The sequence below is a fragment of the Danio rerio genome, chromosome 22 (assembly GCF_052040795.2).
Source record: "Danio rerio strain M-AB ecotype USA chromosome 22, GRCz13ab, whole genome shotgun sequence".
NCBI lineage: Eukaryota > Metazoa > Chordata > Actinopteri > Cypriniformes > Danionidae > Danio > Danio rerio.
In genome coordinates, this window is record NC_141042.1 from 3515001 (window position 1) to 3530000 (window position 15000).

At 39.0% G+C, this 15000-nt stretch overlaps 2 protein-coding genes and 1 long non-coding RNA gene across 8 annotated transcripts in view; 2 read left to right on the plus strand and 1 right to left on the minus strand.

The window, feature by feature from the left end:
- The window catches only part of lonp1 (lon peptidase 1, mitochondrial), a 21720-nt gene extending 20122 nt beyond the window's left edge, over nt 1-1598 (minus strand). For all 4 annotated transcript variants that reach the window (XR_015521454.1, XR_015521455.1, XR_015521456.1 and 1 more), the window contains exons 1-2: nt 1140-1598; nt 432-520 (exon numbers count right to left, since the gene is read on the minus strand). Coding sequence is in view for 1 of the 4 variants with exons in the window: in XM_087303376.1 (XP_087159502.1) it covers nt 432-520; nt 1140-1589 (539 nt within the window). In the remaining 3 variants the exon portion in view is untranslated. The remainder of the gene's footprint in view (nt 1-431; nt 521-1139) is intronic.
- The window catches only part of LOC147831455 (uncharacterized), a 787032-nt gene that overhangs the window by 336108 nt on the left and 435924 nt on the right, over nt 1-15000 (plus strand). The gene's annotated exons all lie outside the window — the stretch shown is intronic.
- ftsj3 (FtsJ RNA 2'-O-methyltransferase 3) overlaps nt 3308-15000 on the plus strand; it is a 28934-nt gene continuing 17241 nt past the window's right edge. For 2 of the 3 annotated variants that reach the window (XM_087302380.1, XM_087302381.1), the window contains exons 1-8: nt 3374-3539; nt 6097-6202; nt 6919-6965; nt 8158-8237; nt 10406-10700; nt 11342-11457; nt 12836-12940; nt 13053-13153. In XM_087302380.1, the coding sequence (XP_087158506.1) occupies nt 3473-3539; nt 6097-6202; nt 6919-6965; nt 8158-8237; nt 10406-10700; nt 11342-11457; nt 12836-12940; nt 13053-13153 (917 nt within the window). In that variant the 5' untranslated portion in view covers nt 3374-3472. 3 annotated transcript variants of the gene reach the window in all.

Consider the following 15000-nt stretch of genomic DNA (forward strand, 5'->3'; position numbering starts at 1 on the left):
ATAACTGAGGGCGCGGGTGGCGAGGGTAGTTTCGGGGACGCCGCTCTCTATATTCTGCCACCCAAGACGCGGATATAACTGAGGCGCGGGTGATGAGGGTAGTTTAAGGGACGCCACTCTCTCTATTCTGCCACCCTAGACGCGGATGAGGGCGCAGGTAGCGAGGGTAGTTTAGGGGACGCCGCCCTCTCTATTCTGCCGCCCTAGACGCGGATATTATTGTGGGTGCGGGTGGCGAGGGTAGTTTCGGGGACGCCGCCCTTTATATTCTGCCACCCAAGACGCGGATATAACTGAGGCGCAGGTGGTGAGGGTAGCTTAGGGGACGCCGCCCACTCTATTCTGCCGCCCTAGGCGGCCGCCTAGGTTGCCTCTATGGACGCGCCGGCCCTGCTGATATGTCACAAAAACACGTACACACACACACTAACCTGTCGTCTCTCTTCAGAAACACTCCAGCGTAAGGTTGAGCGAGCCGCACTTTCCTCCTCAACAGCTCCATCAGCTGCTTGTTCTTCACCTGAACACACACACACACACATTTATAATGTGTATATACATACACAGACACACACATACTGGTTTTTAAAGCTGTGCAAGTGTTCACAATGACAACACACTGTTTTTGTTCATATTTTCAGCAATAGCAACTTGTTCAACTTTCCATTTACTTCTTATTATTAAATATATAGTTATCGTCTCCTACAGAGCTATTTTAATGTATGCAACTACTTTAAGCGTCAATTAAACTGAAATTAACATAACAATTCACAATACAATGAGATTCCATGGGGATGAAAATAACTAGCCAGACTTCACAGACCGCTTTAAACCTTTGAAAGTCGCTTCAGACGAAGAATAAAACGATGAATTCAACTAACAAACACACTAAAACGATTAAATCTTCCTAAAATACTAATAAAGAAGCAGTGAAGAACTTTCTAGAAGCTCCAGTGTGGATGATGACATTAGTGTGGATGATGACATCAGCAGAAAACACCTTCACAATGTAAACACAAGCACGCGCTTAACGGTTTTCCTGCCGTTAAACAAGCGTCATTTAAGTTAATGTATTTTGTATATGTGTGTGTAACGTGTATAAATTGAAATATATATATTTGAGTGTGTGTGTGTATGACCTCGATGATCTTGATGAAGCGCGGAAACACCGGGTTACGGTTCACGGCGATCAGCGGCACGTTCGGGAACACTTCGGGTACGAGCATCGGCGTGAGCGCGCTCATCTGCGGCGGGGAGTCCGGTGCTTCATCCCCGCCGTCCCCATCCGCCGCCCCGCTGCTCTCCGCGCCGTCCTCCCCGGAGAAACCACTGCTCCTGTTCCCGAACACCGAGCGCGTCTGACAGCCGCCCGTTAAGCCCCCTGAGCCCGCAGACCCACCGCCACTCCACCTATCCGTCAGTGATGCGCTTCTCCGGGCGGCGGATAAACAGTCTCTGCTGCGGATGATGGAGTAGGAGCGGCTGCTGCCTAGCGTGAGGCGGGGAAACAGCGCGTTAATCCCGGCTCTGATCATCGCAGAGGAGCCGCTGCCGCTGGAGGATCTCCACACTCTCATGTACGCCGCCATCTTTGATCTGGAGGATTCTGTGCGCCGAGCACATGACCGCGCGGCCGGCTGTCAAGTTGTGATGACGACATTGAAATCACGCCCACTTCATGGTAAAGTCTAGAAGGGATACAGCTGCTGATGCTCGCGTCTAGGAAAACATTATCTTATTAAATAATCCCCCTCTAACATCGGTACTTTTAAATTTACTTTGTATCGTATTTGTATTTTATGCTTTATTTTATGTAGATTTCTTCTTTTTCCATTATTATATAGTATTATTATTTTATTTTTTATTAACATAAGTAACAGGGAATAAATTCATTTATTTCTTTTCTGCTTATTCCTTTTATTAATCTGGGGTTGCCACAGCGGAATGAACTGCCAACTTATCCAGCATATGTTTTACGCAGCGGATGCCCTTCCAGCTGCAACCCATCTCTGGGAAACATCCACACACACTACTGACAATTTAGCCTACCAAATTCACCTGTACCACATGTCTTTGGAGCACCCGGAGGAAACCCACGCAAACACAGGGAGAACATGCAAACTCCACACAGAAACGCCAACTGACCCTGCTGAGGCTTGAACCAGTGACCTTCTTGCTGTGAGGCGAAAGCACTACCTACTGCACCAACAAGGAAAACAAAAAACATTAAATTGTGCTAACATTGTGTGACCAGAATACTAATGACATATTCATTGTACATTTAGTAACAATGATACAAGGGATAAGGGAAAAAATACATGATAGGAAAACTATTATTTAAAAAAAACTGAATAAAAAAATGTGTGTGTGTGTTGTGTGTAAACCTCTTCAGCAGAACACAGCAGAAGACTGGTCTTTAATGAACCTAAAAGAGCACATGTCACTCGGCTGCTCATCCTTTTGCACTGGCTGCCAGTTGCTGCTCGCATCAAATTCAAAGCTCTGATGTTTGCTTACAAAGCGACTTCTGGTTTTGCTCCTTCTTATCTGCTCTCACTTCTGCAGATGTATGTGCCCTCCAGAAACTTGCGTTCTGTGAATGAACGTCGCCTCGTGGTTCCATCCCAAAGAGGGAAGAAATCACTTTCCCGAACTCTCGCGCTCAATCTGCCCAGCTAGTGGAATGAACTCCCTAACTGCATCAGAACGGCAGAGTCACTCGCTGTCTTCAAAAAACGACTAAAAACTCAACTATTTAGTCTCCACTTCCCTTCCTAATCTGCAATTGCCTCTTTGGCTCCACCGCTAACTGTACTAAAAAAAAATTACATTACTAATGCTTTGCTTCTTACACTTTACACACCTGAAACTTGCCTACAGCACTTATTTATTTCTGAACTTACTTAAAGTTGTGTAAATTGCTTCCTTGTCCTCATATGTAAGTCGCTTTGGATAAAAGCGTCTGCTAAATGACTAAATGTAAATGTACTTTAAGCATTTGAAAGATCCTTCACATATTTTTATTTTTTAAGTTTTTAATTTTTTTAAACTTAATGCAACAAGAACAAGACTTATTACATTTCACATAGTTTCTGAAAGAGAGAATATATATATATTTATATATATATATATATATATATATATATATATATATATATATATATATATATATATTTAAATAAAGTAAAATTACATTTACATGAAACTGAATGTTTTCAGAGCAGTACATGTTTTCAGTGCTTTTTTCTTATGTATATGGTATTTTCCTGACAGCATAAACAAATTATAAATACATTGTCCTTTACAGTTCAAGTTCTCATTAGATGCTTCACATAACAGCAGTGTGAAGTCTGGCAGAGTGACGTCATCTCCCGGCGCCGCGGAAATACACGTGTGTGGCTCCGGTCTCCAGCGCGACACGGCGAAAAGTGTCCAAATACAGCGGAGAAACTCGTAATTTACCAGAGAAACCATGGGTAAAAAACTGAAAGTCGGAAAAACCCGAAAGGACAAATTCTACCATCTCGCCAAAGAAACGGGTGAGTCGCGAAAACACGAACATTGTCGTGCATGTGCTTTAAATCACGAGTCTGCGTGTTGTCAGCTTGTTTACGCTACTCTTAAATGTGATATCGAGCGCATTTGATGTCATGTAACTTTATTTTTGACTATAAAGCAATGTTATTTTAATGATTTACGAAAGGATTAACTGACGATTTAATAATTCCGTGTGTTATTTTCTAATAATTCAACGCCCGGAGTGCATTATTCGGCTCATAGCCACTGCTCAGATGTTGTATTTCAGACATCTGTCAGGGTTTTGTCCTCTAACTGCTCCTGTGTGAAGCACTAGTTTCTTCCACATCTCATCCGAAGCCTTCTGTTGTGTTTTGATGTGACTTTTGACTGTTGTAGCTGTGAAATAACACAAATCATTCAGCGTAGTAATATGGAGATTTAATGCGCTCAAAACCTGTCGGAACTACTTTAACTGTAAGTTTATATGAAAATAATGGCATGCCAGAGTGCTCATCATCCAATCAGAATAAAGCACAGCACTGAGCATAAGTAAAGTACTTTTAAGGTAAGTCATTTCATTTGGTGGCCGTCCTTGAAACACCTCTCGGGCGTTTTATCTGAATGGGGAAACTTCAAATTCTCCAAAACTGTTTGTCAAGCTTACAATTACATTACATATTTGGAATTACCGGTAAAATTAAACAACAACTGTCTCATAAGTTTTGTTTCTAAATGTTCAAATGAAACAAAATTGGCATTTTTTGGAAGGTTGCCCGAGCTAACATGCATACACACTTGAAAGAAACGAGATCACGACACCAACCTCATTAAGGCCCCTCTGCATATTATCATCCTCTGGATAATGATCGTCTGATCTCGCTGCTCTTTTGAAGTTATTCGCAACCTTTTCTTGATGGCGAATCTCCTCAAGTAATGACAGCGACTAGTTTACAAGTTTGTGGGCGTTTGATTAGATGATGTCATGTGATGTGTGCTTGACAGGAGGGACTGTACCTCACGTTTGTTTCATATATATTACAAAACCAGAAACCGGTTGTTTTCGAGTGCACTTGGTAGGGTTGTAACGGTATGAATTTTTCACGGTATGATAATCGTCTAAAACAATACCACGGTTTGACGGTTTCGCGGTATACGGTATGTTAAAAATGTTACAAAATAATAGAACAGTGAAGCAAATTTGACTTTTTCCAAATAATATATTTTTAGTTACTATAAACAACACCGCTTACAATGAACAAATAAAAAAATAAGAAAATAATAAATAATGTGTCAAAGTCCAAATAAAGTCCAAATAAACATGGTGCAAATCCTCAGTAAAAAATAGATATAAATATTTACTATACTATAAATAGTTACATAACGAAACTAGATTCAATATGGAACATCCTTAGGTTTTATGTGCCAGCATGGATATGGTTGTCTGTGAATATGGATTTGGATATGGTTGTCTGCCATGCAGACAAACAGCTGCATCTTCATTTACGTCTTTTGAAAACAGCAAGAGCAGCAGTTCGTCTTTGCTGTGTCACTGTTTTGTCATGTTTCTGTGCTGCTGTGCATGCAAAAGTACTTAGTATGAGAATTATTTCATGCAAAACTTTTTTTTTTGCGTTTTATTTAGCCGCGCAGAAATGTATGCCTATCTCTCATTCCGTGTTGTTCAAAAAGCTTGGTCCACAAACAAAAGCGAAACCTATGCTTATTGGTTGTGATGTAGCGAGTTTGAACCAATCTGGGCATGGAGGAGGGACAATGCATCAATGTATCATGTCTGGTTTGTCCGGAGACACAGTGACGAGCGTTTCTTTGTCAAATCAGCGTTGTCAAATTTTGATGATGTAACCGCACTGATTCCGGAGCCTCTGAAAGTCCGCGAATGTTATGTGATACAGCACTGGAAAGCTGAGATTCTCTTCTTTATGCCAATCTTTGAATTGTATGAATGGGATCAGCGGATCAAAAGTTATTAAACATTTAAGAGCAATACTTATTTTTAGCCGCGGGCGGCTGTCTCGGTCTTTAAGGGTTAAAACCGTTGATATGCAATTGTTCATGGTATGATAATCGTGCACGTTCAAATCGTGGTAAACCGTCATACCGGTATATTGTTACAACCCTAGCACTTGGTTAATGTAAATAAACACATTTCAAGCTTTACTTTGATATAGTTCTTATGTCTGTGAAGCAAGTATTCGCTGAGATTCCAACGCATTTGTTGACTATAACGATCGATGATTGGATCCTGTACTAGTAGGTGAGACTTCATTGACTTGCACTTTCCCCCATTCCAAACTATACAAGTGACACATGTTGTGTATTCTACCGTCTTTGGTATAAGTAAGGTATTATTGACGATGAGCCATTAAATTATAAGGAAATAATGTATACCTAAAGTGTGATATGAAGCTGTAATGCGCTCAAAACCTGCCGGAACTACTTCACCTGTGCGTTTATCTGAAAATAGCGAGTTCTCATCAACCAATCAGTATCAAGCATTTAACAGCACTGTGGTGTAATGAGTATTTGTCTTGTGTTTGTTGTGTGTGTGTGTTTTAGGTTATCGCTCCCGGTCGTCATTTAAACTTATCCAGCTCAATCGGAAGTTCCAGTTTCTCCAGAAAGCTCGAGCTCTGGTGGATCTGTGCGCCGCTCCTGGAGGATGGTGAGGAAGAACCTGATGGTTAACAGTATACCAGTGTTCTGGAAAGTTACTTTTAAAAGTAATGCAGCGTCACAATCGTCCATTACTACTTTTCAGATCGTTTTTACTGGCTCGGAGTCTCCTCGGCTAAACTAATCTTTTTTCGAGTCATTTTGTTTTCTTCGCTCGGTTATATTATTAAAATGTTACGAGTTGCTTCTAGATACATTTACAGCTAACTCAAACGTTGATTGCGTGGTAGCTCAGTGGTTAGCACTGTCGCCTCACAGCAAGAAGGTCGCTGGTTCGAGCCTCGGCTGAGCCAGTTGGCATTTCTGTGTGGAGTTTGCATGTTCTCCCCATGTTAGCGTGCTACGGTTTCCCCCACAGTCCAAACACATGCACTATAGGTGATCTAACTTGGCCGTAGTGTAAGAGTGTGTGACTGGGTTGTGGCTGGAAGGGCATCCTTTATGTAAAACATATGCTGGAATAGTTGGCGGTTCATTCCACTGTGGTGACCCCTGATGAATAAAGGAACTAAGCTGAAGGAGAATGAATGAATGAATGTTGACTGTGTTTTGTCTCTGATTAGCTAGCTCTTCTGACAGGTCTACTTTAGGCTTGGCCGGTAATACGATACATTACTAGTTACATGGGAAAAGTAATCAGATTACATTTGTAATGCATTTCCTCCAATATTGTGCATGATTAACCTGTTTTTCTCCTTCATTCAGGCTCCAGGTGGCCTCTAAGTTCATGCCGGTGTCCAGTCTCGTCATAGGTGAGTCTTCTCAGTTGCCCGCGGGGTATTAAAATGCATTAAAAGTCAGTTTAGAGAAATTTAAGAGCATTGAAAAGTCTTAAATACTGTTTTACAATGTATTAAATTATGTTTCTGTATGCTTAAGCTTGCCTATATTTAATCTGTGAATGATGGGATGCTGTGTAGTTAATAAAATCAATAAAATCCCGCTGGATTTGACATCACGCTGCTTAGTTTACTCCGGTAACCAAACCAACACTGTTATTCCTGCTGATCTACAGGCGCCCCCTGCTGGATTAGCGTTTTATTCAGTATTTGAATCTTTTAGATCAGTGTTTCTCAACCACATTCCTGCAGGGCCACCAACACTGCAGGTTTTTTATCTCTCCTTTGTCTGTCACGGCCATTACACATCTCTTTCAGTCTCTGCTAATGAGCTGATAATCTGAATCAGGCGTGTTTGGAAAACGTGCCGAGCTGATGGTCCTCCAGGAATGTGGTTGAGAAACACTGTTTCAGATGACTGTTTAGTTTCTTACAATCAGTATTTAGAAGTTAAAATGTCACCATCATTTCTGGTTGAAACATAAAGTGACGATGAGGTCTTAAAATGTGTGGGAAGAGTCTTAAAGGGGAGCTATTATGTAAAAGTCACTTTTATAAGGGGGTTAAACACAGTTGTGTGTCAGCGGTGTGTGAATATAACCAGCTTCTAAAGGTAAACATTAATTAAATATATATTTTTATAATCAGACTTGATGAAAACAGTTTGTATGATGTCATCAGGGTGGAAAGCCCTGCCCACTAGTGACCAGTTCTTAGTGAGATGCATATGTCTACCATTAGAGTGTGAAAATCTGTGGCACACGGCATCTGTAGCTCCGCCCTATTCTGAAAAAGAGCACTATCTCATTTGCATTTAAAGCGACAGTCACCAAAATGCCACAATTATGATCAAAGCCTAACTGGGTATGTTTTAGAGAGGTATACAACATTATCTGTGTAATATGTTGAGCTGAAATTACACACACACACACACACACACACACACACTCTCTAGGGACACCAGATACTTATTTTAGATCATGTAAAAAGGGATATAATAGCGTTCCTTTAAGACGGGTATTGAGTTTGACTGTCTGATTCCTCTATGTACACCCTGTGGCTGTTTGTGTATGAGATTTCAGTGTTGTTCATGCTGTTGTTTTAGGAGTGGATCTGGTGCCCATTAAACCCATCCCGAATGTGGTCACTCTTCAGGAGGACATCACCACTGAGAAATGCAGACAGGTGATGAGCTTGAATGTTATAAGAGGCTGAAAATGCAGACTCGTGTCACATAAATAATATAACACTGAATGAGTTTGACTGAACAAATGGAAAGAAGGTTTCATTCTGATCAAGGTGGGATAAGTGAATAGAGCTGCGTGATATGGCAAAAAATTATCACAATTGTTTTCATATCAGTCGATATCAATATTTATCACGATAACTTTTTCATATCAGTCGATATCGATATTTATCATGATAATTTTTTCCATATCAGTCGATATCGATATTTATCACGATAATTCTTTTTGTATCAGTTGATATCGATATTTGTCACGATACTTTTTTCATATCAGTCGATATCGATATTTATCACAATCATTTTTTTCATATCAGTCTATTGATATATATATATATATATATATATATATATATATATAATGATTATTTTTTCCTGTCAGTCGATATCGATATTTATCACGGTTATTTTTTCATATCGGTCGATATCGATATTTATCACGATAATTTTTCCATATCGGTCTATCAATATTTATCACAAAAATGTTTCATATCAGTCAATATCGATATTTGTCACGATAATTATTTTCATATCAGCCGATATCGCTATTTATCACAATAATTTTTTCATATCGGTCGAAATCGATATTTATCACGATAATTTTTTCATATCAGCCAATATCGATATTTATCACTATAAACCTAAAATCTTTATATCTATCAATTTTATAAGATTTTCAGCACGCCAGTAATAATAAAACAATAATAAACAAAAGAACAATCTTAATTCAGCATTTACTGTTCAAGTTTTCAACAACCAAAGACATTACAAGGTATGGGATATTATTGTTCAACATCAGAAAAAAAATAATAAAACCGGTTTGGAACAAGTTAATGGTCACAGAATTTTCAGTTTTGTATGAACTCACCTTTTAATGGTGAGTATGGTAAATTTAGGGTGAAATATACTTTAATTTATTTTATTTAGGGATGCTAACGATTTCTTAATGATCAACTACTGACTGTCGATAACAATTTAATCGATAGACCTTATCGATGACTGATTAAGCATGGACGTAAAGGTTTAGTTATGCCCTGCGCTGTGAGACGCATCCACGCTTTACATAGTCCAGTGTGCATTTAACCTTACTTATGCATTCACCCTCCTGACATCACATATTGCGGGACGCGTGAAACCCTGTTATGCGCAGATGTCCGTTATATCTGCAGGTGTTTTAACAAAATTTGTCTGACAGACTGGCACGAATAGGCCTATGCAGACTCTCGTTTTACAAATCGCGCATCACAATGAAAACATGCGGGGAGCCTCTCCATTTACACAGTGAGCTTATGAGCTCTATCATCCTTCAGACCGAGTTTATTCTTCAGAGGTAATCTAATAATACTATAAGTGCTGCGAATAGCCTGTAAAGACTGTCCAGCTCATACTGCTCAGACAGCGCTTAGTTTATGAATGAAATTGAAACTGAAAATTGTTTGATGGATTGTTTTGCTGCTAAAGCATATTATCTATAGCGGACTCATAAGGCACGGCTTTCGAAAATGATGACATGAGACTCTGCTGGGTAGCTGCGCTGGTTTACTAGCACTTGTTTGGGTCTGTAATTCCTTAGCATCTTCATAACGGTGGTATTGTTTTAAACGATGAGACTGGTTTGTGGTGTTGCCTGCTTTTGATGACACGAGTCGCCTTGCTCTGTTTTGTGTCGGATTGCAGAAAACTAAGTAGCTCAAGACTACTGAAGTCTAGTGACGTTTCTCGTCAATGTCTGTGACCTTTTTTTACCTTATTTTTTATTACTCCTTCAAGTGCAACAAACACTGTGTGGCTGTAAACTTGTGTACTGCGTGCAGCACATGGAAGGGCAGGCTGCAAAATGCCTGTGCAGCATTACGCATAGTGCGTAAATATTATCGAGCAATTATCGAACTGTCATTATCGTTTTATCGAAAAAATTATATATCGTGATAATTATCGATATCGAACTATCGTCCAGCCCTATGAGTGAATATTAAACCGTAAAAACACTCTTTTAATCTGACATCTGGACTAATTACATCATTATTAGTCAGTGTTTTAATATAAAAGGCATTTGATTGGGGATGAAAGTGGCTCTGTTTGTTCATAAACTTTTTTTTTAATTCATCAGGCTCTGAGAAAGGAGCTGCAGACGTGGAAGGTGGACGTGGTTCTCAATGACGGTGCGCCGAATGTTGGTGCAAACTGGCAACACGATGCTTTCTCTCAAGCCAACCTGACGCTGATGGCTCTGAAGCTGGCCTGCGAGTTCCTGGCGAAGGGCGGCACGTTTATCACCAAAGTTTTCCGCTCCAAAGATTACCAGCCGCTCATGTGGATCTTCCAGCAGTTCTTCAAGAAAGTCCAAGCCACCAAACCTCAGGCCTCCAGGAACGAGTCCGCTGAGATCTTCGTCGTCTGCCAAGGTAAAGCTAGCTGTCATTTCTTTTTGTTTGTTTGATTTATTTTCTACATTTAATATACTTAAAGGTTTCTAAATGTATCTTAACTCATCTACACAATTCAGTGTGGTTTAATTAATTAATTTTTTTGTCATTTTCTTTCTTTTGTTTCTTTTATTTTATTTTTTTGTTCTGTCTGCTATTTGCACATTCATTTCAGAATTCAGTCTTACATTTGTATAATGTGCTTGTTAGTATTTTGTTCTGGTGCTGTTTAATGTTTAATTGTGTCTAATCGTATACAAAATAAAAGTTTGTATTTACATAACATGTGCATGTACTTTGTATATTTATGTATATATTAATGCACACAGTCATATGTGCTTTTTATTGAATTTATTTGTTTATGTGTGTGTAGAATGTATTTTTTATTTTTATCAAACTATCCATTATTCTTTAATTTTTTTGTATCTTTCTTTTCTATATTTCGCTTTGACGTTAAATTATATATCATATAAATATGACATTTATATTATACTTTCACTTTCTGATTCTATATAGAATCTATGTAGTAATATTTTGTCATTTCATCCAGTTCCAAGCATGATTTAAACTCTTTTTTTTTAAATTTTATTTATTTATTTAGTTTTTCTTCTTTCTTTCAGGTTTTTTGGCGCCGGATAAAATTGACAACAAATTCTTCGACCCCAAACATGCCTTTAAAGAGGTGGATGTGCAAGTGAAGACCGTCAAAGAGCTGGTTAACAAGAAGAAGCCCAAGGTATGTCTCGCATTCTTTTTCCACGATATATATATATAAAATGAATATTGAAAAGTAGTAGTTATATTTCTTTTAATTACTTTGCATATATTTTGCATTTTCTTATTATTCTTACCTATACACTACCTGACAAAAGTCTTGTCATCAATCCCAGTTGTAAGAGCAACAAATAATACCTTGACTTCTAGTTGATCATTTGGAAAAGTGGTGGATTTCTCTGATAAATCATCTGTTGATCTGCATCCCAATCATCACAAATACTGCTGAAGACCTACTGGAACCCGCATGGAGCCAAGATTCTCATAGAAATTAGTCAAGTTTGGTGAAGGAAAAGTCATGGTTTGGGGTTACATTCAGTATGGGGAGAGATCTGCAACATCAACAGCCTGAGGTATCAAGACATTTGTGCTGCCCATTACATTACAAACCACAGGAGAGGGGCAATTCTCCAGCAGGATAGCGCTCCTCCTCATACTTCAGCCTCCACATCAAAGCTCCTGAAAGCAGAGAAGTTCAAGCTGCTCTGAGATTGGCCAGCCCAGTCACCAGTAATGAACATTATTGAGCATGTCTGGGGTAAAATGGAGGAGGAGGCGTTGAAGATGAACACAAAGAGTCTTGATGAGCTCTGGGAGTCCTGCAAGAACGCTTTCTTTGCCATTCCAGATGACTCCAGAGTGATTTGAGTCCTTGCAGAGATGTATGGATGCAGTCCTCCAAGCTCATGATGGATTCAGACACAATATTCATTCTGTTTCAATATCAATAATGATAGCTGTTTCAACATTAACTTGTGATTGAGTTGCCTCTTGTTACAGTTCTGAAATAGTTTGATAATAAGGGCAATGTTCGTGGGCCAATGACATGACCACAACACCATCAATACACAGTATTTAACTTATTAATTTAAAGTATAGTGCACCCAAAAATGAATATTCTGTCATCATTTACTCCCTTTTAGACTGGTTCCAAACCTGTTTGACTGACTTTCATCTGTTGAACACATGAGAAGATATTTTGAAAAATGTTGGAAACCTGTAACCATTGACTCCCATAGTGTTTTGTTTTCCTACTATAAACGGCAATGGTTACAGGTTTCCAACATTTTTCAAAGTATCTTCTTTTGTGTTCAAGGTTTAAAACCATTCTAGGGAGAGTAAATAGTTAATAAATTAGAAATTTTTGGGTGAATTCTCTCTTTAATTACTAAAAAATGATGGGAATAACTGAAAACTAGATAATTTTACTAAGCTGACTTTGTTCTGAAGTTGTTAAGCTGATTATGTAAATTAGCTGTAAAACGGCCAAGCTTCATCTCTGTGTGTGTGTGTGTGTGTGTGTGTGTGTGTGTGTGTGTGTGTGTGTGTTTCTGTTTCAGGCTGAAGGCTACAGTGATGGCGATCTCACTCTCTACCACAAGTTCACCATCACTGAATTCCTGAAGGCGGAAAACCCTGTGGATTTCCTGAGCAAAGCCAACGAAGTATGCTGACAAAATCAAACCACCTTCAGCTGTATGCATGATCCAGCATGTGTTTCTGCTCCTGATCTGTGTGTGTGTGTGTGTGTGTGTGTGTGTGTGTGTGTGTCCTCAGATCACGTTTGATGACCCGCTGCTGGAGTCTCACCCCCTGACGTCCGCTGAGATCAGAGAGTGCTGCTCAGATGTGAAAGTTCTGGGGCGTAAGGAGCTGCGGTGAGTCTCTGAGGCTTTTTATTCTGCATTTAGACCGTTTCATGTCTACACGACAGTTTCAGAGTGATCTGCATTGATATGTATGGGAAAATTGGCAAAGGTGCTGTACTGAGTATGCCAGGCTGGTATTGGGCAGTGTGACCTTGTTAGTAAACCGAAGTGGTGACGTGTTGGCTCTTCTTGCTTAAATTTTTTGTCTTTATTTTAGTCCAAATATCTAAAAGTTCTTAAATCAGGACACATTTATTGGACAAAATATAAATAAAAATGTTGAAATTTGACTTCAGCGTTGTCTTTTTATTTATTCATTATTACTTTTTTAACTGTTTATTGTTGACGTTCTAAAATGTGACTTTGTCGTCAGGACATTGTTTGTTGTACCTCCAAAATGCACCACCTCCGCCATGCTGCCATTAGACAGAAGCTGGCAATGCTTGCCCCGCCTCCAAGTTTCTCTAATTGGTCCACTGTTTTGGTACTAACAGTAATGAGCGCTACTGCGTATAAAAGTTTACATTCTTTCATCTCAAGTTCTTTTATATTTTGCCCCACCTCTAAGTTCTTCTGATTGGTCCACTGCTTTGGTACAAACAGTGAGTGTCCCTGCATGTTAAAGTTTTTTCTTTTTAACTTGTTTTTTTTTTTTTGTCTCTTGTTCTTTTTATCTTGCATTCCTTTATCTTGAATTCTTATCACCAAGTTTTTTTTTTATCTCGAATTTTTAAAAATTATTTTGAGTTATTTTATTCCCCTTGTGTTCTTTTAACTTGGTGTTCTTTTAACCTGGTGTTCTTTAAACCTGGCGTTCTTTTAACCTGGCGTTCTTTAAACCTGGCGTTCTTTAAACCTGGCGTTCTTTTAACCTGGCGTTCTTTTAACCTGGCGTTCTTTAAACCTGGCGTTCTTTAAACCTGGCGTTCTTTTAACCTAGCGTTCATTAAACCTGGCGTTCTTTAAACCTGGCGTTCTTTTAACCTGGCGTTCTTTTAACCTGGCGTTCTTTAAACCTGGCGTTCTTTAAACCTGGCGTTCTTTAAACCTGGCGTTCTTTTAACCTGGCGTTCTTTAAACCTGGCGTTCTTTAAACCTGGCGTTCTTTAAACCTGGCGTTCTTTAAACCTGGCGTTCTTTAAACCTGGCGTTCTTTAAACCTGGCGTTCTTTTAACTTGGCGTTCTTTAAACCTGGCGTTCTTTTAACCTGGCGTTCTTTAAACCTGGCGTTCTTCTAACCTCATGTTCTTTTTACCTCAAGTTACTTTAACCTGGTGTTCTTTTAACTTGGCGTTCTTTAAACCTGGCGTTCTTTAAACCTGGCGTTCTTTTAACCTGGCGTTCTTTAAACCTGGCGTTCTTCTAACCTCATGTTCTTTTTACCTCAAGTTACTTTAACCTGGTGTTCTTTTTACATTGTGTTCTTTTTACCTCATGTTCTTTTCACCTTGTGTACTTTACCTTGTGTTCTTTTTATCTCGTTCTTTTTACCTCGAGTTCTTTTTACCTTGTTCTTTTAATCTTGTGTTCTTTTTACGGTGAGTTCTTTATACCTCGAGTTCTTATTTTGAGTTTTTTAACCTTGTGTTCTTTTTATCTTTATTTTCCCCTCTATCTCGTGCTCTTTTTTTTTTTTTTTTACCGCAAGTTCTTGTCTCGGGTTCTTTTTACCTCGTGTTCTTTTATCTTGCGTACTTTTTTCCTCTAGTTCTTTTTACCTTGCATTTTTTTACCTGTAGTTCTTATCTCGTGCTCTTTTTACCTCGTGTTCTTTCTACCTCTTGTTATTTTTATCTTTTGTTCTTTTTACCTCGTCTTGTCTTTATCTCGAGTTCTATTTATCTCGAGGTTATTT